This window comes from Falco biarmicus, chromosome 12 (assembly GCF_023638135.1).
Source record: "Falco biarmicus isolate bFalBia1 chromosome 12, bFalBia1.pri, whole genome shotgun sequence".
In the NCBI taxonomy this organism is placed as follows: domain Eukaryota; kingdom Metazoa; phylum Chordata; class Aves; order Falconiformes; family Falconidae; genus Falco; species Falco biarmicus.
In genome coordinates this window covers 10,772,109-10,793,415 of record NC_079299.1, presented here as the reverse complement: position 1 = coordinate 10,793,415, position 21,307 = coordinate 10,772,109, and the positions used below count along the sequence as shown (strand labels likewise).

General features: G+C 42.4%; 1 protein-coding gene across 1 annotated transcript in view; it reads right to left on the bottom strand.

The window, feature by feature from the left end:
* Window positions 1-21,307, bottom strand: part of PTPN14 (protein tyrosine phosphatase non-receptor type 14) — a 118,782-nt gene that overhangs the window by 5,917 nt on the left and 91,558 nt on the right. Inside the window, exons 12-18 of the mRNA XM_056356987.1 lie at window positions 19,812-19,890; window positions 16,679-18,168; window positions 13,143-13,286; window positions 11,897-12,115; window positions 7,859-7,987; window positions 6,660-6,894; window positions 4,314-4,477 (exon numbers count right to left, since the gene is read on the bottom strand). Of these exons, the coding sequence (XP_056212962.1) occupies window positions 4,314-4,477; window positions 6,660-6,894; window positions 7,859-7,987; window positions 11,897-12,115; window positions 13,143-13,286; window positions 16,679-18,168; window positions 19,812-19,890 (2,460 nt within the window). The remainder of the gene's footprint in view (window positions 1-4,313; window positions 4,478-6,659; window positions 6,895-7,858; window positions 7,988-11,896; window positions 12,116-13,142; window positions 13,287-16,678; window positions 18,169-19,811; window positions 19,891-21,307) is intronic.

Here is a 21,307-nt window from a genome sequence, read left to right as displayed (position 1 = left end):
ACTGCTTCCCCCCCCCCAACAACAAGGGAGTTTCATTTCAAGGAGTATTACAGTAGCATATACAGGTTACTACATATCCAATGCTTTCCCCACTGAAGCTTACAGGAATTTCTGGAGTAATGTAAATGAGCAGATGACCAAAGACTTGACTTCCAGTTGCGTACTGCTGATTACCTCTCAGCAGATCATCAACTGAACGCGTAAGAAAAGGACTGCTTCTCTTTGCAGTTTTTTCTGCTTCAGCATTGAACCAAATTTATTGTATTATCTCAGGTTAAAGGCTAGATGTATCAGGAAGGTCTAGTACAAAATTAAAGAGTGAAGATTATATAGCTCCGTTCACACTCTCCCACCAAGTGCATCAACAGGCCCTGCGGCCACCTGCATACCGCACTCTGATCCATGGTCAAACATTCATAGAGGGATGGTCTGAGAGATTTTTCAAATGGCAAGCAGGCGTCAGGATCATAAGAACAAAGGTTCCTTGGACAAAATCAAAAGTGCAGGCAAAGGCACTGATCCATCCACTAACAGAGAAGGGAACTCACTGTCACCAAAAGATCCAGAAACTCTGACACCTGACCTCCCACAGCCAAGTCTATGCTAGTAAATAACACTGCAGGAGAAAGAAATCTGTAAAGTGAAACAAGGACCTAGTATCCACAATACGTGTTTTGCAGACTTCAGGCCAGCATTGGTCTGTTGGCATCTACTGCGCATCCACTAGCAGCTGGGACACGTTAGGTGCTCTCCGCGGTGGCATCTTCCAGCTTAGTTTCATACAAAAGAAATCCACTCACATGTCCTGAAAATGCTCTGAACAAGAACTAAAGCACAGTAAGCGGGGACGGATCAGAAGATCCACTGTGCAAGTACATCCCTAACCCCACCGAGCACACTGGGGCACAGGCACCCTGTAATGGTCTGAATTCAAAACCAAAGGAGTGCGTGGAACAGAGGCCCGTGAGGTAAAAGCACTGGGAATCACTGCACATTCCATTAGTTGTTACCATCGGATCTCTGGCACTTAGGGACCAAAACACCTGTGATGTTACTCTGTTTTATCTGCTACACCAGGAGCTGTTCAGAAGTCATTGAGCCACGAAGCTCAGCCTGCCAGGCTCAGATTCGAAAAGCGTTTAAATTGACCCAGGATGAGGGATACAAATGCCTCTGCAGCAGCAAATGCAAGCATTCAGATACATGCTATTTTTGAGGAGGCTCTTAAGCAGTTCAAGATATAAAACTGAAGAACGATTACTCTTGCCAGGCAACACAAACTGCGCTTTGTAATGCCAGTTTGCCATTCCAGAAACACAAAAAGGAACTTGGCAAGCCTTTTGGCTGAGATGAGAAATGCTACAAGCACAATGCCTGGACAAATGGACAGAGAACCAACCTGGTAACCTTTGGAGGTGCAACTGAGCATGGAGTCTGCTTCCATGCACACTGGAAGTTTTCTGGCAAGTTTTAAATAAAAACCACGCTGCATATCCATTTCTGACCATATATGTAGAACTCAGAATCTCCACTCCATGTGAACAAGCCCTAACTCGTAGGCTATCACTTTCTGAAAACAAGGCTAAATACACCGCCACATACCCCAACAAGCTGTTGTAAATGAACATCTCTAGAGAGTCAACAAGCGTAAAGATTTCTGATGAGTAATACCATATTATGGTCAAACAGGTGCAAAGAAAAACGTAAGCTCTTTCCAGTTAACTCTGCTAATCTGGAGAAAGCCTCCCCAGACTCAGGTGGTTATGAAAGCCACGCAGTCCTTGCTGAGCAGAGTCATGCAGAACCTGACCTCACCTGAGCAACGGCAACAAAAATGCAGGCCAGCTTTGACCTGCACACCACGTTCCTCTCTCAGCAGTTCAGTGCCTGACAGCTCATTGATTTTTAGTGGGCACACAGTGATCCGTGCACCTCCTCAAAATGTGTAAGTCTTTGACTGATCTCAGAAATGAAAGAAAACCCCATCCTGCCTATTTGACCTCGCTATTTGTAGTCAACTTAGTGTTTTACTCCACGTAAGCAGAATCTTCAAAGTCACCTCCATCACAACATGTGTTAAAAAAAAAGCCACGTAATGCTTTGCTAAGGTGGCATTTGCAAAAAGAACAAACAAAAACGCTACTCGTTTCTGACTCCCCAGCTAAAAGATCTCCCCTATGAAAACGCACTGCAGCTGCAATCATGAGTTAGTGTCCTGGTGCCAAGTCAGAAATAGAAGTTGGTAGAGGAGGATCTCAATTACTTTCTTGTCCTGTGTGTCTACAGCAGTAAGGATGTAATGATGTGACATATTACTTACTACACAGCGAGTTACTGAAACTATATCCCTGCAATGAGATACATGGCTTTAGACTCAACCAGCAATTGCCCAGAAGCAATTAGAATTGCCCTGAAGCTGTACAGAGTTGGATTACACATGGCTTTTTACCTAAACCTGAAACCTCAGACTCAAGAGTTCTGGTTTTGGTTCCAGCACTGCAGCAGACTTTCTGAGGTGGTCTGTATCAGGATTTTCAACCTCCCTCCCCTTTTTACCTTCACCGCTAAAATGGTAATATTACTTACTAGGCCACTTCTCAGGATATCAACCAGTTCATAAGACTAAAGCATTTTAAGGAAGAAGTAATTTTATTTCAGAAAAAAAACCCCAATTAATCCTACTTCAAAATAAACCAGTAAAACTGCTGCATGAAAAGGAACCTTCTCTCTGCAGAATGCAGTATCTGTCACAAACTGAAAATATACTGTTAGCATTTTTAATCTTTTTTTTAATTAGATCTTAACAAACCAAAAATATTAACTTAGTACAATCAAGAGCAACAAAGCCCTTAAGGAAAATTGTCTGTAATACTAATGATGATTTTCACCATTAATCAAGACAAAGAATTGTTTAATAAAGGAACATCAGAGAAATCCCTCATTACTGAGCACTACCATCAGCTCCTAGTGAAGTTGATGAGAGTTCTTCTGAACGTCAGGGCTCACCCGCTTGCTCAGATGTTGAGTTACTGCCTTTATCTTGGCTTGTTACTCAGCTAGTCTTTGCCAAATAGGTGACTTCTGTCAACTGCAGACAAACTGAGGTGGCCGGAATGTGCTGTGCACCTGTTAAGTGTTTGTTCCTGGCACACCGTTAGAATACAGAGGTTACTATAAAGCAGATGCAGCTACACTGACACTCACGATTCGGGTACGGCTCTTGCAACTATCCAGATTTCCTCTGGCATGTAGAAATGGCATGCCTGCTGTGTGAGCAACGGAAGCAGTCACTTCTGCATCAACTTTTTCAAAAATGGTGATGAAGAGGGATGTGTACTAGTACTTGCCTGCTTTAGGACTCACATTTTTGAATGAGCCAGAAAGCTGCCCTTTGCATAGTGCCTTGCAGAGAAAGGCTCCAACCTGTAACTCCTCTAAGGTAACACAGAAGGTAGGTGAGCATTTCAGGTGTGTACATCCAGTCTTCCCTGAATTTCAAGCAACTCATCCAGTGGATGACGAATGGAAGGGGCCGTTGATATATGTCTGTTTGTCACTCTTGCTGCATTCTGATCTCTACAAGAGGTTTTGGTCTTTGAGCAATTCCTTTGACAACATAAACCCCGAGTTTCAATGTTGTGTTGAAACTGTGTGGCACATGATTATTCCAGATGTGATGTTCTTCCTGGACAGTTCCTCAGTGACACAGGCCACAGAGGAAAAGCAAATTGCTACACACAGTTACTCATCATTCTTATTACTGCTCTTATTCTTAAATCTAAACTGTATTAGTAGTCTTGTAATATTGGCTGCAGTTCCTAAAGCCCTGTTCCCCAACAGACACACACCTTTTTCTTAAGACACGGTTAAGTTTTGTTCCAGATGAGGTCAGAGACAATACAAGAGTGAGGACGGAGTCCAAAGAGTGAATTTAGAGAGCAGAACATCTTAGTTAAAGCAAGGAAGCTGACATTATTCTCTAGCCTCTCAGGTAGTTCTTGTAAGCACGCTGTCTCTAGACTGCTAATTAAATACAGGTATGAATTAGACTAAATTCTTAAGAGAGAGAAGAAAGCCCTAATTTTGAATGTATTAAAACAATACCAATAAAACCCCTGTAATATCAACTCAACAGAAAACTGCAAGAAGTAACCTGCCATGGGAAATCTCTGCCTGTTGCATTTAAGGCCCTTGTCTCAAAAAGGGTCGTAAGAAAGCAAGCACTCTTCTGCCTTGTAATTTTAGCCTCAGAAACATAGGTAGTTAGTCAAGGAATGAGCTTGGGGTTTGTCTTGAGAAAGAAGTTGACTTACTTCATTATGCTCCAAGCACCCGATCATCAGTTCTGTTAGGATAACCACTCCGGTCCTCCCTACCCCTGCGCTGCAGTGAACCACGATAGGAGGGTTGCAGTTGTTGCTGCTGTCCAGCACACTGTTGGTGTGGCGACGCACTGACTGTATCTCCTCCAAGTAAGCTGCAAGATAAAATGCAGGCAAAGTTGCAAACATCTGTATGTCCAATATAAAAAACAGGGGGGGGGAAGAATACAGAAAAGTCTTTCTTTGTCAGTGTCAATAATTTACTTTTTTTACAACATACTAATTATTTTGGCCAGGATGCACTGAACAGCACTGAATCCAGAAAGTACCAGCTGGGTGTCAATTATTACTTGGGAGTCTGCTCCTTTAAATTAAATAGTTCTTTGAAAAAATTAAATTCTGTTTTCCCCTCTGCAAATCTCCAGGTCCCTTAAGCAGATGAATCTAGACATTACTTACAGAAATTCCTGCTATTAACAGGCTGGGATCAAAACAAAAGCTAAGTCCCATTGAAAGTACTGCCTGTCAAAGCCAGTATCACAGGTGGGAAGCGAGCATCCATCTGCCCCATTTCCTTCTCCCTCCCTTCTAGAGTGAGACAGGATCTCACCCAACTCTTTGCTCAGGGTTTGTTTCTCAACGGCTATGAGCCCTTCTGGGAGCTCACTGTCTTTGTTTTCCCTGAAGCCATTTCTGTCTAGAAAGCGCATGACTCAAGAACGGTTGCCTTGTGTGGCTGTCTTAGTGTTGTTGAACACATTCTACTGTCAAACTGCACAGAGAACCTTATACACTGGAAGTTCACCTGCTTAGATAAACACACCATAAACTCCAACTCTGACCTCTAAACATCATTCCAGCATAGTCTAGATGCACGATACAGACAGACCTCACCCAGAAAGAGCTATCCAGATGCAGAACTCTGACACTTGGCTTCCCACCAGTCAGAATGGGAAGCAAGATCTGAGCTGAACTCTCCTGCCGTGACTCTTGGTATCATGGCACTGCAGCTTGAGCAGCCCTTCTGACACAGGCAGGCTGTGGCTGGAGGCCTACCAGCATCAGAAAAGCTGCATTTTAATGCACACAGTGAAATGGGACCATACGTGGTGGCAAACAACGGAACACAGGAAACGGCAACAACCAGGTTCCAATTACTGCCATGCCCAACCACGGCTACAGGGGTTGGTAGGAGAAACAAAGAATGAAACAAACTAGGAACTGGGCAATGGTTTTGCCTTAAAGACAGATCCCATGGCACTCTTTCACCAAAGCTGAAACATCATTTTTATTTTCTGCCCTAGTGACAGAACTGGGAAAAGGAGGACATGAATTTACGTCAATCTTACACCAGGCAAAGGAGAGCGGATCACTAAAGGACTGTAGCTGTGTCAAGACTGAAGTGGAACTAATGGTCCTTGCTGAGAGAGGACTTAGCTGAAACAGAGCTATGCTGCTGCAGCTGCAAAGCTTGCAGGAGCAAAGAGGGCAGGCATCTCCGCTGCATCAGCACACCACGTACAGACTGCTTCAGCAGCAACTTGGAGATCTCTGCATCATGCTCTACTGTAGCGCCAGAGATGTGGCTTTAGTTAAATAACAGCTGAATTCCTATTACTTAATACGGTAGTGTTTGTTCCTTGGTAAGAAGTAGGAGGTGTTATTAGCTCATTACAGATGAATATAATGTCTGTATTTTCAGAAATGCATGAACCAGGATCATATTTAATTGGGAAGGCCCTTAGCATTGCCGGGGTACACGTGGTTAGAAAAGTGGCAGTGAGTTCAGGCTTACTGCACGTGTGAGGGAGCCCTCTGCTCTTTTGTAACAAGTCCGGTGCCTCTGGACTACTGAATGCTGCTGTCAGCAATAAGGGCCTCCTTTGAAACTGGAGGAGTTGTGCCATATTTCACTAGTATCTGAACCTCTCTCACCCAGACCTCTCTAATCACGTTTGTGTGCAGCCCAATACCTCCTACACTTATTAGGAAGCTGGGAAGTGGCAATAACTTATACTGACAGATCAGCCAGCAGAGGTATCCTATTATTTAAAATTTCCTGAGTCTTTAGAACTGCTGCTGCCTCTGATTTTTCCTCCTGTTATGTCAGGTCTTTCAGGACCAAAATCCTCAATCACCTTAGCTGCCGCCTCTTGAGTGCCACTTTTTTTCTCCAAATCACAGCAAAGTAAGTACAACCTGGTTGAGGCCTTTGTATGCCACAGCAATAACAATTTATTATCAGTACCACAGCTGTAACTAAGTGCAGTGAACTGAATCCAGTGTGAGCAACCTTTTCCTTGATGTATTTTATCATGCAAGTTAAAGAAATCTTACATAAAAAGCCTTGGACTTCTTCTGGACACCCATGATCTGGCCAGTCAGTATACTGCAAATGCCACACTGTCCTCTCTTGTCCATAGAGAAGATGCTTAACCTTCAGACCAGTAGTCGCATAGCAGCCAGAGTCTGTGCGGAACTTGGTTGTCACCTTGAACTTCCCATAAGTGGCTGAGCTGTGCTTAGAGCCCAGTTTAGGCCAATAACGATGACTCTTACTTCTTCCTCCCTCCTTAATAACACACACACACACACACAAAAAAAAGCCATTAGTTTCTTCAATTAAAATTCTCCACAAACAGAGGGCATAAAACATAAGCCAAGTATTCTTATTTCAAATTACTGGAAGAGCAAGGAGCATCCCACAAAGTAAGGAAAATATCCATGAACTATATGGCTGAGAGTTTTAAGTTTTTCTTAAGCATAAAAATGCTTGAAGAACTCACTCTTGTCTTGTGGCAAAAGCCAGCTACTGCCTACAGCACCTCGGTAAATATTCTCCTCCTGGGAAAGCCTCTCCTTTAAATGGAAAGAGATTCTCTTCAGCAGCTTCTAAGTATCTGTTGATCAGCCTTGGGAACTGGACAGTGACTTGATGTACTATGGCACTCCCTGTGTTTGCTAAAGCATCCAGGCGTAAGGCTGAATGCAGCATTATCTAGCAACGCGTGCCAGTTCTTATAACATAGCACATAGTTCTTGGATGACAATAGAAACAACTGTTTTGCTTGGCATATGAATAAAAAGATTTTTTTTTCTTTTTCTTTTTCTTTTTTTTTTCTTTTTTTTTTTTTTTTTTTATATGGAGACTTGTACGGAAACAACAGCTTCTGGTCTCTTTTCAGCTGATAAGAGTGACGGTATGCAGAACTGACCTTGGATGGGGTGGAAGTCTGTGTCATTTTAACCAGAAGCAGTTCAGTGCTCTCACATTCCAATGGAAACATCTTTGTTTGGTTTGGCCAAACTGAAGCGAAGCAGGGGGAAGGGGGGGTTCTGCCCATTTCACTTTAGTACTTGCCAAGCAGGATCAGAAAGTTACAAAGTGTAATACTATAGCAGTACAGGCATATGTTCAAACAGAGTAAGAGGAAAAAGGGTTGCTGATAGAAAAGGCAGGTTACTGGAGTGGGAAGTGATGGTAACAGGAGATTTGCTCACATCAGAACGAACTGTACCTCTGTGATTTTACATACCTCCTCAGCTGTGACCATGGCTATAACGTTCACCCCCTGTTCCCACACCATCTGCCAGAAGTCATGGCACGTGTGTGGCAGAGGGCCTTGGGTAGCAATGTAGTGCCACTCCTCTCCACCTACAGTAACCTGGGGGTAAGGAAAAAAAAAAACCCCAAAAAAGAAACAAACAGTCAGCACCCAAATTCTCAGCAACATCTGTATCAGAACTGCCCTTTAAACAAAAGAGATCATAATGGAACCTTTACTTCTTTGTTCTTCCACTTCTGTTCAAAATACTGAACAAGAATCAGCCTTTTGATAAGAGCAGATCTGATAAAACACAATCTTTGGTGCTTCCAAGTCCTTTCTTGATGCCCATACACATAAAGCCTTGACCAAAACATCACCTGTTTTTCTTGCCATTGCATCTGGAGCATACAGATCAAAACATAAATATTTTTTTTGAGGCCCTGTTCTGATATGGCTTAAGTATAAATAAGCAGCTGACTGAATTCCCTGGGCTTGGTGACAAACCCATGATGAAAGAAAAACTGGAGCACTAGAGGAGGTGTCTATACGCATTAAAAAGGCATTGCATTGCTGCAAATTAACACACAGTAGTGTGTAAAGCCTGAATGCAAATGACATTTTGCACAACGAAAGCTAAAGGCCTCTGCTGTTTAGGACCTCCCTCAATTATTTTCCACTCAGGCAAAAACTAATTTCTTAAACAGACTCTTAGTACACTGATCACTGCTGAAGACATGGCCAAGCTGTCCCAGCAGATGCGGTTATGCCCACACACTGTGGTACCTAACACGGAGCTTGGGTCGGCCTGTTGCCAGCTAGCGATGAGATCAAGACAGGCTTCATTTCCAGTTACTCTTCCTCACTCGTTCTGGGTTTTTCAGTGCAGAAGCTGCAAACTACTAGACGTAGTAAATCCAGCACATTAAATGGCTTTCGAATCAAACGCCATGTGAAATTTAAAATTATCTAAAGCCGTAGTCATGTAAATCTGTTTCCCAATACGTAATTGGATCAGTAACCACGTCTTACAGAAATATTTGTGTATTTGCATGACAACACATAATGAAATTATTTTTAAGACACTAACACATACGTTTACATACTATAAGTAGTGCCCTGAAAAGACCCAGCATTAGCCTGGAGCTAACCAGTGTAAAACGCTGTTTCATTTACCTGAGGCAGATCTTCATACATACACATTTAAAAAGCAGAAAAACCCCACGCTTTTATACAAAAAATATTATTTTACGATAGATTATTACTATGCATCAGTAAAGGCTTCTGAAACCGATTTTTTTCCAGCATTTTAGGTAAAAAGCCAAACCACTTTTAGAGCCACTACGTATCATTTGAAAATATGCTTAAAAGCATAAAAGGAAAAACAGATGAACTAATTATTTTGGGAAGTTAAAATAGTTTTCCTTCTCAGGCTAAGACCTCCTAATTCCACATATTAGCCCAGAGCCACTTCTCACAACAAAGGTATAAATCCCAAAGAAGATGATTTACAACAGAAATACTGACACGTCCATAAATACCAAGGTGCTGGCGGACAACGCTACAAGGAGCAATCAATAACTCTGACAGGTTTAACCATATACTATATTTAAAGTATAGGTCTTTGAGTACATTTGCACAAATACAATCAATATATTTGTTATTCAAGCAGCTGTTCATTAAGCAAAGACCCTTGGGTTTTTACAGCTGTAACCAGCATAGCATTTGTATGACAACAATTTTTTTTACTCCATTGAAAACTGTTTTCAACCCTGTATATCAGCTCATTTTCTTATTTCATACTATGCAGCACTCCACTCTTTGAATTGCACCTAAAATCCACCAGACCAATGCAGGTAGACTCCTCAAGTTCTTGTACTAGCTGGGAATGAATATAAACTGCACAGCACTAACCGGCGTCTTGCACTTAGAGGGAGAGGTCTCGTGCTTGCACACTCGTCTGCAGCCCTGAGTGCTGGTATAGTATTACTGAGCTTTTTGAGTTAACGCTGACCTCACCCAAACAGTCAGGTGAGGTGGTCTTAGGAAATTTTTTGCTTAATCCATAAATTTCATTCCAATTTTTCTCTCTGGTACAGACAAATAACTTTGTATCTTAACAGCAAAGGTCAATGGTAAATAAGCAGAGAACTACTGTGAAACTGTGGGGCTCACAGACTGAGCAGTGGGAGCTGGAATCCTCCAGGCATGGATCTTATCAGGATGATATAGGAGTCGTCTTTGTGTACTGACTTCTGGTCCAAATATCCAGCCTCCTAGCACATGATATGAAAGGACCATAAATAGTCTGGAGGGAACGGGATGCCTGGAATGTTTACTAATGCCCTAACTGCATGACATTAAAAATTGAACACTGGGCTGCAAACACGCACACACACACACTGTGCTACTGAGGTAAATTTTACAGATGCGATTTCACCTCCTAAGCAAAAGCACATCTGCTTGGCTTCAGTACACGCTGCTAAGAAAAGCGAGAGGAAAATGCTGGCAAGGACCACTGTCATACGCTAAAACATTTGTGTGTGTTCCTGGGTGCTCCATGAATGTGAGATGCATGCGTGTCCAACACCGACATAACAAGGTAAAATGTGCACTGAAAACTAGCCAGGATGGGCTTTTTTCTGTCTAGTACTGCTTTGTGGGCATAATTTATGTTAGGAATCTCTTTTTTTTGGCCTCCTACATAGTAGATGAAAAATTTTGGGCATCATCGTAGCAATGTCTGATTATGCAAAAATTCAGTATCTGCTACCTACCAGGCTATATAGAAGTGACAAACTGCCAGGATCATGGTTCAGAAATTGTTTTGGATCAACAGGATTTAATACTGTAAATCACAACCAAGGAGGCCAGCAAGTCTCTTTAAACGGCTTTTAGTCCAGGAAAATACAAATTTAACAGGATGTTTTCTTTATTATTTTTAAATTATTTCTTTTTAATTTGAATTTTGACAATGATAAAAAGCAGACAGTCCTCTCCAACAGCAAAAGAATCTGTCATCTGAGGGAGAGGAGTGCTGTTACTTCTCTCAGGGTACAGTAAAAGCCAACAAAGGACTTTGCAAATAGTACTGGAAGCTTAAAGAAAAACTGCAGCCACTGCAGGACAGTTCACTGTTACAACTGGCCACGTTTGTAAGTAACAGTCCGAGCAGAAATTACTTCTACATTGAATTAACAAGAAACCTGAAGTTTCTTGATAAAAACTTATTTTGAAACATAGAAGTTCAATGCAGCATCCCATCAGAGACACAGATATCTTGGTAGTATGATGTCCTCTTTATCAACACATACTTTTAAAAGCAGTCAACTCTCAAAAGAAAGAAATACATTCTCTCTCTATATATAATTGCAGTATCTATGCAAACATGCATTACTCAACTACATACTTTTTCTTTGAACATGGAACTGCATACATGGAGCTACATCCCTGATTTTTACATATTGTTTCCTATATGATAGTAAACGGAAAAAATATTTCAGTCAAACCTCGTGCAGTATTTCTTTCAGGCTGCACCAATCGGTTGCAGAGACTCATTTTACACAGGGTCGTTGTTGCCCCCCAGCAGCCTGCCAGGCTATTGGGACTGATAAATCAGAACACATACTGACTGCTCATTCTTTCAGGTACAGGGAGGGACATGACAACCGTATTACCTGCGGGTATTGGGGCTGGTCTAACACACCTTCGTGAGGTTTAAGAAACATGGCATCTCTTTCTGCATTAACCAATAGAGACGTTCCACAACCAGCTGGCAGAGGTAGGCATAAAACCCAAAGGATGCCTGTCTAAAATGACTTCCCAGTCTTCAGCAATTAAATCAACTCATGCATGTTAGTTGATAGGGGACTTTACAGATGCCCATGCTGACACAAGGGTACAATGATGTATGCTAAGTTACGATTTCAGAACCTCCAGGGTTACAGAAAATGGTGCTGTGCACCCAGAAATGCAAGCAAAGCTTTAACATACCTTCACTTGCAAAGCAAAGTTCAGGAAAGCTTTTACCTTTATGTGTGAAGCATTGATGTAGCCTGTATTATTTTCTTTGGTTGGCACCAGCTCTACTCGGTTCTCCTCATAAGGAACGACCTCCCTGATGCGGTTGCGCTCAGCGTTTTCAGGCAAGGCAGCAGTGGTGAAGACTCCATCTACCTTTTTCTTTGGAATCTGCTCATATTCTGTAAACACCATCCCCTCTTCCAACTTCCTCTTCAAGATTTTGCACTAAGAGTTAACAGAAAGGAACATAAATCCATTAATTCTTCCTGGAAGAATGTTTACCACTAGATCTATCCATCCATTCTTTGCATTTCAATATACAGCCATAGTATTCTCTCACTCGCTTCTTTTTTCAGTTGCAGTTATCTGAGGAAACACGACATACTGCTACTGGATGAAACCACAAGCAAATTTTACATTTTTACATGCTGCTTCTACATATTTTAAGACTGATACCATAAAAAGCAAAACGATGATACATACAATCCTGGTTCAGTATGAATTTGTACGTGATCTCACTGCAATAGATACTTGCAAAACTATCTTAAATTTTTTTTTTAAGGAAGAGAATCATGCAGCAAGAAGCGTGACGTGGTCCACATTTTCAAAATTCTCCCGTAACTTGGAAGTAAGCGATTTCTGTGGCTGAACACAACCCCACGTACGTACAGGCAGAAGTTAAGTTCTGTCATCTGCATACCAGAAAATACAAGGCTGCAAATTTCTATCCAGAAAGCCAGAAAGGTTCTTTGCAAGTATCTCTCGAGTCTTCATGGTAGCAACTGTTTTTAATTTCTGAAATTCCATATACATGCACATACCCGCATGGGCAAACATCAGGAGGCAAACTTTTTTTTCTTTTAAATTTAATCCCATTAGAGACATTAACTGAACTCATTAGTTAGATCAGAACATGAAAGACAGTATCTATAGATGATCACTGTAGAAAGACTGCCTGATCAAGTGAAAAGTGTGCAAAATGTTAGATTTACAGCTTGATCTTGTATGATAACATATGGTCACGTGAAACTGAACAGCCTTAATTTTCACCGACTTCAGTAAACGTTCAAGACATTTAACACCTTGCCAGCATCCAAAGACAGACCAGTGTTAATGACAGATCTTTTCCATTAATGGCTCTAAAATTTTTAAGATATTTTTTTCATGGTTTAAATCAAATTTTAATATTTTAGAAACTTCACGCTGCTAGGAACAAAGGGAATGAGCAACACTTCATGAGCCTCCATCTTACCCTCTCATCCATTGGCACCTTGGCGACTTCATCCTGGCTGTCCTCCGGCACTGGAACCCTAGCAACTGAGAGTCCGTTCAGTGCTGCCAACATCAAGGGCCTCTTCTGGGCCTCCAGGCCTGCCATCTTCTGCTTTTCTAGATTCTTTTGGCAAGAAAAGGCACGTTTTCATCTCTGTGTGATTATTTATAATGCCAGTAAAATGCTGGAATGTTTTTTTAATCTCCAAAATCTGCAACTCTCTGGCCAAGGAATGCAGATGATCACCATTAGCATCGTAAATTCAAATACAACCTCTATTCTTCCTGTTATTCCTCAAAGGCCTGCTCCTACATGAGCACAGAATTTTAATTTCAAAGAAGCAATCCCAGCATATAATACAGTTTAGATGCCATCAAAAGGCATACAAATACAATCTCAAGCATTTTTCTGCAAACATTATTCTGAATGTAGGACACACAAAGCATCACCCTGTTACGTTAAAGTAGCACTACCGTAGCCAAGATACCTGGGGCATCTTTTAAAAAGCAATAATTTCAATCTATTACAACAAACAGTAAAACATAGGCCATTGTTTCTCTTCTGTGATGGTGATACGTAAAATGAGAAGTCTTCTGACGCACTCAGCTATTATGGTGATTCAAATAGCACCCATGATATATTTTGCACTAAAAACTGAGCTCACATATCCCAGAAACTGAATGTTAACAGCAGCCAGGGAGGGATATTGTTTATTGTGTTCACGCATCATGTTATGCTGTAACATGGAGAACCAGAGTATGAATTTTAAACTCACCCTGCCGCCCCTCTCCTTGTGCCACTGGGAGCTAAAACATCAAAAAAGATGACAGACCATCTCCAGAAGTACCCAAATTAGGAATATTTTATTCCATTTCACTAACAGTTCTTTCTGCTGGATTTGGAAGGAGAGATGAGCACCAGGGAAGCCTGGTTCTCAGCATACATACGGAAGCTGTGGTCACCACACAGGCCAAGCTTGGCTCCTAGAAACACACTACTGAACCTGAATGCCCTCAGAAATATGCAAGTGGCTTGATTTTCCAAAAGCTTGTTAGCTTTTTCTCTCACCACTGGATTCCTCCAGAGCACTAAGTAAAAAACAAATAGAAAACAAAAATCCAAACTCACTCTGCTTTCTTTTCGTACTTGCGGAAAGCAGGAAAATGCCAGTATTTTTTCCTTTGGGGATTTTATTATTGTGATTATTTGCAAGGTAAAATAGAAAAGTCTGTGTCTAAGAGATAAAGGTCAACTTACCATTAATATAACATGTGATTCCTATGACAAAAGGAAGGTCTGCATGTGTTAAGACTGCTGATCTAGGCTGAAGCCACCTGAAAAGCTTAATGCTAAGACTGTCCCTTTACTTTCAGAACAACAAAGCACCTTCTGACCAAAGGCTGAACTGAATGATTATTCAGAGAAAGAGGACGCAAACAACATCTCTAAACCATCTTCTCACCTTCATTTCCATCCTAAAATCCCTTGGGTTCCTGCTTCTCAATACCTTCTTTCCTCAGATGATTAAAAGAGCATGTATATACGCCTGCTGTTACCACCAATGTCTACACTATTCAAAACATTACATTTTATAGTCAAATATCTGTTTTGCATTTAAAGGTTAAGCTTCTGGCAGAAGTCAATTCAGTCTCTATGATACAACTTGGTGGCCCAAGCTTGATTCCTAACCATTACATCAGTGTAAGGATCAACAACGAACAAGAAGTGCTATACATATGCTTAGAAAATTTTTTTGAATATACAGTAGTATTTACATCTAACTAGTTACCGATCTAGTACCTTACAAACTCTTTTCTGCTCTGGACCATTTAGATGCTTCATTTTTTTCAGGAATCCTTTTTGTTTCAGATCTCAGTTCTGGGGGGGGCAGCAGGGAAAGAAGGAAAAAAGAACTATGGCACACACTTTGCTTTCCGTGCCTGCTGTTGTACTCCCCAGTGTTACATCAAGCACAGATATAAGTAGTGCTTACTAAATGGTGAGCACCCCTCATATTTTTGACATTGCTTCCAGTGGCCCTGAAGCCTTTAAATGCTTTTTATTCTAAATTCATTGCAAGTTTAAAAAGGACCCTATTTCATAGACTCATAGAAAGGTTTGGGTTGGAAGGGACCTTAATGACCATCTAGTTCCAGCCCCTTGCCACAGGCAGGGACGCCTTCCACTAAACCAGGTTGCTCAGAGCTCCATCCAGCCTGGCCTCAAGCACTCCAGGAATGGGGCATCCACAGCTGCTCTGGGCAGCTGTTCCAGTGCCTCACCACCTCATAGTGAAGAATTTCTTCGTGATAGCTAATCTAAACCTACCCTCTTTCAGTTTAAAGCCATTCCCCTTTGTCCTATCGCGACATGCCCTTGTAAAAAGTCCCTCTCCAGCTTTTCTGTAGGCCCCTTTAGGCACTGGCAGGCTGCTGAAAGGTCTCCTGGGAGCCTTCTCTTCTCCAGGCTGAACAACCCCAACTCTCTCAGCCTGTCTTCACAGGAGAGGTGCTCCAGCCCTCTGAGCATCTTCCTGCCCCTCCTCTGGACTCACTCCAACAGCTCCATGCCTTCTTATGTTGGGGGCCCAAGAGCTGAATGCAGCACTCCAGGTGGGGTTCTCTTTTTTTGGTGCAGCCCAGGATACAGCTGGCTTTTTGGGCTGCAGACGTTCATTGCTGGGTCATGCTGAGCTTCTCGTCCACCAACACCCCCAGTCTCATACTTGAGTACATTTAAAAAAACAACAACCAACCAAAACCCCTAAAACCCAAAACACAATCCAGATCCTCAACCCCACATCGGCTACATCTGTACCTCTACATCGGCTGCATCTGTAATTAGATATCCAGCCACTTTGTTATTGGCAAAACTGTAACCCATATTCTACAGCTACCAGTGTTTTATTCAAATAACTATATTATATAAAGGTAGCAGGAAATGCAATGAAAGAGATCGTTTGAAAAACTCAAGAGTTTCCATTGTGCTGTATATTATGTGATACCTGACATCCCTGCAAAGAAAGAATAAAACACTAGTGCTGAAACACAATCTCCTGCCCATCTCAGCAAACACATTTCAGACTCGCCCTGCGCTCAGATCCGTAGGGGCTAGCGAGCCACGCAGGCAGCTGGGGAGCGGGCATTGCGGGGCGCTCAGCCTCCTCGTCACCCGGCTGCGTGCTCCACCACCCACCTCAGGCTGGCACCGCTGCCAGGGCAGCACATCATCAGCTGCATCAGACATGGGTCTGGCCAGTGGCCGAATACCCGCAGCAGGGGAAGCAGGCAAGCCCAACAGCACCGCATGAGATCAGCCCCTTTGGTGGCCATACAGACCCACGAAACCAAATTCTACGTGGCACTTGATATCACACTTCCTAACTTTAAGCAAATTGTCATCTTCCCACTCGCGTGTCCCCCCAAGTTTAGGGATCCAACAGTTTTCTGGTAAGGAATCTGACCTGTATGATTACGAATTTCCAAGAAGGCACTGCAACAGAGGAAGGCACTTACCCTCATCATGATTTCTCTTTCTATAATGCTGTCCTCAATAGAAAACATTTCAGACACAGGCCTTTCCTTGACAGGTTCTTTCTTGACCCGCTCCTTCACACTCGTGAGGTCAGGCTCTGAGATAGAGGGCCCGAGTGACGACCCATTTATTGCCATTTGATCAGTTCGAGAGACACTAATGGCTTTGGAAGGCCCTGGCCTCATGGCTTTGGCCCTGGCTACGGCCACAGAAATGCTAACATGGTCCTGCCTCAGGGCTCCATTGCTGACACTTTTACGAGGCCCAGGATACTCTGGAGGAGGTTTATTTGGTATTCTAGCCAAGGCAGCTTGCAGCTGAGCACTGTACTCCATGTTCTCATGGAGGGCTGTTATCCGCGACACCGATTCTGGGGTTTCTTCTTCCTCTTCGCTTTCACTGCTGTGTATCAGCATCGTGGCATCAGAGAATGTCTTTTTGTGATGATAATGAGGAACCTGCTGAACATCGTGCCCCATCTGAACCGACTCTTCTGGCTGCACCTGCTCCCGCAAAGTGTTCCTGCGTGGCAGCGGGGCATTTAAAGTTTTTAATGCCATGGCTTCTATACCACGTACCATATTGCTGATGACCTCTAAACTATGGCGCTTGTTCACAGCGCTGTGGTGCTTCACTGCCATGAGGGGCTCGCTGACCTCCTGCAGTGACTGACGGATGACTGGCGAGCTGTCCTCTTGGAAGGTTTTTACTGAGAGCTGGACTTTGCGAGTGACCAGGTCGGGACTGCTCCCACTGACATACTTGTGCCGGTGGCTTGCCAGGTCTGGCGTGCTAGTGGCAGGACGTGGGCGCGGGTATGGAGGTGGGGGTCTGAAGAGATAGTTCTTTAACATGTGAGCAGTGTTGTAACTCTGGCTGCTCTGCAGCTGCATGTTAGCCAGTTCTGGTGTGCTGACAGTGTGGGATATGGCACTGGCTGCTGTCTTATTTTGAGCAGCATTATTAGGGTTCATTTGGTCAGTCGGGGCGACGGGCTTGTTATAGCCACCACCCTGGGGCCCGTATGTAATTGTGTAAGGATGTCTCTCTCTAATCTCAGGCTGACTGTAAACTAGGTCTTCCGGCTGGTTATAAGCATGTGTGTTTCCAATATTGAGATTCCTCAAAGACTGACTTTGGCTATCCATCTGGATCACCCCTCTCTTCATTTGCCTCATGACAGTTTCATAATCTGGAGTTGGCCGGTAAGATGGTACTATGATTGCACTGTGTCTGTGGCTGGGGATATAGTCTGCTCTCATGATGTCACTTCCAGGGATGCTCAGATTTGAGGACATTGGTGACGCCTGGATGAAGTTCTGTGAGCGATTGAGGGAGTTCATGCTGTGGGCGCTACATACGCTCCCATTGGGTCCATTACCATTCAAGTAGCTGAAGTCCATTGGACACCTATCCAAACTGGTCTGAGACCTACAGTAGAAAGTTTCTTCATTTCCATGGACAATGCTATCTGTGTAGAACAGAGATAAAGGCATTGACAGTTTTAACATACGAGGACTCATTCAATGGTAACAAAACTTCAAATGCAGTCTGCACCAAGAAATACAGACAGCTTAGTGTACCACAGCTACAGGGAACATTTGGTCTTGGGAGCATCCTTGAGTCACTGAAATGGAACTAAAACAATGCTACTCATGTAAACACTCCCAACAGTTAGCAAAATACGGTCGGTCAGATGCTCGTGGGAGACACGAAAGGGGAAAGAGAAGAAGTGTTTTTGCCCCGGGTGGCAAGGAAGAATAAAAGGGCATCTCCTTCCCCAGCATCCTGGAAGGATTCACTGCCGCTGCTACCTTAAAAATCCAGTGCTGCTGGCCTACGGTAATCCTAGAAGTTCTCTTGTCTTTGCTGTTGATTTGTGCTGTCTGATTTGAAGTAGCAGAGGACTGTGAAATTTGAAATCCTACTTCAGACCAACCAACAGTTTTGAGGATTTGAAGTATAACACAGCAGAGTGATCAAGACTCAGAAAAGAACCCCAACAAAATAAAACCAAAAAACCTCCACTCTACAGATGTAGTAAAGAATATTAAATCCTTCAGCAAAGGATATTTGAGAGGGAATCAAGATAGTAAAGATTATGCTCTGGATCACAATTTTACTGCAAGACTGTCTGTGTTGAAAATCTCATAAGAAAAGACTAGTGACTCCCCAAACTCTGAAACCAGCTAGTTCTTCAACAATATAGAGAAGCCTGTGGTAAAATAAAGGGACCTTTGCAATTCCTCCAAAACTCTGAATATCCCTCTGCAGAGCCTCAGCTTCACAGTAAAACAATAGTAGCCACTAGGTCAAACCTTCTACTGTATGCAAGGAACTATACTGAATGGCTCCTTTCAAAACTTATCAAATTCTACCTTAAAATTAGTCAGACCACCATAAATCTAAAACGCTATCAGGTATGACTAAGAGCTCCTCTGCTGGCGTGAGCACTTCAATTGTACCTCTCATGAATGTAGCCTAACAGACCTGGCTACATGTATTCCAAAAGGTGGTGTGGTTAAGGGTGTGAGACTCAAGGTGTTTAGGGGCGGGGCTCCATTCCCAGCCTCAATCAAATTAATCTGGTATCACCTTCCAGAGAATTTATTCATCAAATGTGGGGGTAAAAATAGTTAACCCTCCTTATATCCATAAGGCTAACAGTGCAGGCAGATGTTGGTGAAAAAAATCAGCAGAAACATTATCTAAATGTACAGTTTCATGACTAGGATACTATGCTTTCTCCTACAGTAAAAGATATTTCCTGTCTCCTTTCCCCTCACTCCATTTCTCTCCCTGGCTGCAGCTGGCACTGCCTTTGAGTACAGCCATCATACTTCATTTAGAAATTATTTTTTCAGCTCACTGAACTGGAATACCGAGTTTAAGGTCCATATAATCATGCACAGACATTTTAGAGAAATTTGAAAACTGAAATTGGACTTTAAACAGAAGACTTACTGCAACATTAACTATAAAACTGCTAGCTCTCTTCTAGCAGCAGCTCCCATTTGACCATTTCTAGAGGAAATCTAGACTTAAGGGTTAGGAGCTTCTTTGCATACACATAAAATTGAAGTCCATTAAAGGAAAAATATATGCTCTAAGTACCTTGTGAATTATGTGTTTCAGTGTAGTGTTCGCCGCACGGGACATGCATAGGAGGCAGTATAAAAGGATGTTGTCTTGGCTGAAATAAAAGCACAAGGGGAGAAAAAAAAGCATTAGGAACTTCATTTGCTATAATTCTTGCAGCTGAAACAGGAAAAATGTTCTGTGTCCTTTCCACTGATTAATGCTCTTTCTTACCCAGCTAAAGAACCATGGTTTGTTATTTCTTTACAGAACAGAGAATAACATTTTGTAAATTGTTTGCTAAATTTTGTTACAGAGCCCAAAGCTGACCAGTTAATACTCCCTTAACCTCAACCACTTCAGACAACAACATCCAGACTCCCAGTTCGCTTAGAACTTTTCAAAAGTTTATTAAAAGCCCTTGCCCTTGAAGAATTAAAACAAAACAAAACAATCATGCAATCGGGACAAAAGCAGGAGATGGAACAAATTCAAGGACCTAGAACACTGTGATACAAGCAATAGGAGCACATATGGACTTAAAATAACTCTGCAAATTGCATGAACATCAGATTCCCCAGATAATGAATTGGAACCTTCCTCCAACAATCTGCACTGCAACAAGCTTTTTAACACAAGTATCATGGGGCAATTCAGCAGGATCATCTCCAGCAAAATAAATCACAGCTGATGCCATATTCACCAGCTTTGTCCACTGGTAAACCAATACATTTTGCAATCGAATTTTACCACCTGCACTGTAATGCCCTGCCTGGTGTCACTGAGCGAAGTTTATGAAAATATACTCTGATATACGAAATAGGCAGAAAGAGAAGGAAGACGCTCTTTTCTCATTAATAGATCATCCTTAACAGCAGAATAAGGGCTTTTCATCTAGGCTGATTCAAGTAGTTCAAACTATTAAGGAATACTGTGGATGCCCAAGGCAAGAAAGAAACACCAAAGAATTTACCTTTGCATGCACATGAACAAAACGAGCACCACGCAAGTTAGCTACTGAAAAGGGGATGGGGAAAGGGTTAAATTTACATTTTCTATGTAAATGGGAAGAAGGAATGAGAATCAAAGAAACTGAGCGCACACATGAGTTTTCGTATACAAAATGGCTGTGTTAAGCCAGAGCTGGAAGATGACAGGAACAATTTCTGCTACAACAATTACTTCCAATGGTATAAACCCTGCTCCCACTGAACAATCTGGGCAAAGGAGCCTGCGCTGACAACATGGGTAGCAGAGCTTAGTCTGGAACAAACCGAGATGTTGGAAAGTCTACCAAATTGGGGGGCAGAGGAAAAATGCAAGGAAGGAGAAGTGACTTCTGCTGGGAGCGCACAGATCTGGAGCAGACAGTTTTCTTTTTGATAGGTGTTATGGAAGGTATCTGCAAGAAACTAGGGATTTATTTTTTTTTTTAATTTTTTTTAAGGTCCATCTGCCTCTTCTGATGAAACAGGAAAAGCTTAAGGTCTACAAAAACGTCAATATCCAAATTAAGGATCACTTGGATTTGG